The sequence below is a fragment of the Anneissia japonica genome, unplaced genomic scaffold (assembly GCF_011630105.1).
Source record: "Anneissia japonica isolate Jap-2015-1 unplaced genomic scaffold, ASM1163010v1 scaffold97357_len2047_cov168, whole genome shotgun sequence".
NCBI lineage: Eukaryota > Metazoa > Echinodermata > Crinoidea > Comatulida > Comatulidae > Anneissia > Anneissia japonica.
This window is the reverse complement of record NW_022692322.1, coordinates 1-2,047: the sequence shown is the minus strand read 5'-3', so window position 1 is coordinate 2,047 and position 2,047 is coordinate 1. Positions and strand designations below refer to the sequence as shown.

At 38.9% G+C, this 2,047-nt stretch overlaps 1 protein-coding gene across 1 annotated transcript; it reads right to left on the bottom strand.

Annotated features, from left to right (window-relative positions):
• Nucleotides 1–275: 275 nt before the first annotated feature.
• On the bottom strand, nucleotides 276–2,041 carry LOC117100208 (secreted frizzled-related protein 1-like; the record flags this gene model as incomplete). The annotated part of the gene is made up of 2 exons (XM_033239800.1): nucleotides 1,905–2,041; nucleotides 276–998 (listed from the first exon to the last, which is right to left on the bottom strand). Coding segments are annotated over exons 1-2 (838 nt in total), but the record flags the coding sequence as incomplete, so codon positions are not given.
• Between the last annotated feature and the right edge of the window lie 6 nt (nucleotides 2,042–2,047).

Genomic DNA, 2,047 nt, shown 5'->3' with positions numbered 1-2,047 from the left:
ATGTTATGTGGCAAGGAATCATGTCGGAAAAATATCAATTTTTCTAAATTCTATTTATATTCGTGTTACTATGTATTATGTCAAGTGGTATACCGTATATTCTAACTAATCAATAGTTATATCTACAAAAGTGACTACGCGCATCATTATATCCATTTACAGGTTAGTGAGCTCATCTTGTTTACATTTTAATATGGATTGTTCTCACCAGAATTATGACATAAACAAGTGAGAGTAGTACCTTTGTAAATAAATCAAGTGCAATATCCATTTACCTGTAGCATTGTCTGTCATGCAGCTCGGATCTTCATCTGTGAACTGGGAACATTCGAGTTCCTCTGGCCACTTAATGTTCAATAATGTTAACAATTGTTGGCATTCGTACATCGTTTGTTGACACAGGCTACGACAAGGTTTAGCAATTCCGTCTGCTTTGCACATTGGAGTATACACAGAACATAGAAATGGTAGCATTGTAGGTGAACAACCCACCAGAATCACATTGTCAATTATGGCCGTCAATGCATCAAATTGTGACGTGTGTCCAAGTACATTTGGCAAACGTGTTTGACTGTAAGACATATTTAGGCACATAGGTAAAATGATGTCTTCGCAACTACCATCAGGATTCTGGACTTCGGTTGAAAAACCACCATCATAGCAGTTTTCATTTGAGAGAGAGGAGCAGTTTAGCGGTCCTGGCCAACCAAATCCAAACGTTTCCAGAGTTGGCAAACAACCATCTCTTGCCACTTCGCAGAGTGATCGACATGGCATCTGTGATGAACTTGCAGAGCAACTTGGAGCATAAGCAGCACAAAGAAACAGCTTCAGTGCTGGTGAGCACTGCGTTTGCAAAAGAGGAGTAAAGGTTTGTAGTGTCATTTGGGCATCTTGTTGAAGGTTCTGCCCCAACATATTGGGCATCATCGTAGATGTATAACCTAGATCTTGACAGAGTGGAATCGTCAGAGGTTCGCACTGGGATTCTACTGGTGCTGCAAGTTTAAATTAAAAAGAAAAAAAATAACAACCACATTAGCAGAAAAGCTCAGTCATAACAAATTGAATTAACGTGATCAGATGATATTAATCATCTTCAATGTTTTAGACCAGCAATGTTAGAGTGTTTGGGACCAATGATTTATGGATTTGAGTGTCTGTGCTGGTTCCACTCTGCCTGACATGGCAATCAATTTAAATTTTGTTTCTGAATCATATAATTACAGGCAGAGAAATTTAAAAAGAAAGAAAGAACACTTCCTTCTCGTCTTAACAGAAAAGCTTTTATATGGATTAATTAGACCATGGACCTATAGCAATAAGGTCTAATAGGTTTATGATTAGACCACTAAGCAAACTTCTTTAAATTATGAAGTGTGCTTAAATGGACCTTTCCACTAAGCCAAGCATATTGGATACTGTTGCTAAACGTGTGATCTTAAACAGCGTAAAGCCCCATTTACACTAGACACGATTACGACACGACATTATCATCGCGTAGTTTGTATTCTTCAACATTGCGCGCATCTGTATCGTGTCTTGGCTTTAATGTATATAAAATTGTTCGTGGAACATGCATGCGCGTGTTCGTGGATATTAAATAACCCATCCTAAATTTGATTGGTTTGATTTGATTGACATTTGATAATATCCATTGGACGGATCCAGATTTTAAAATACGAGACGCAGTAAAAGGGCGTGTTGTTGCCACAGTTTTGGAATCAAACTTCACAAGTGAACAACAGAACAGGGCCAGGAATACGCATTTGTCCCACAAACACATGTGTTTGATTCCTCCATGCAATATCCAAGGGCCGAAGAAAGGTCCTTTGGGTAAGACATTTTAAGGCCTTGGCAGCACATTTACACACTGCACCGTCTTCTTGAGTATCAATGCTTACCTGTTGATGGCTGTACAGAAGTATTGGTGCTAGAAAATCCACCGTCGAAGCAAGTGTCATTCGGCAATTTTGAGCATATTAAATGCTCTGGCCATTCATATCCAAAACTTCTCATTATTTGTACGCAGCCATCTTTAGCAGCC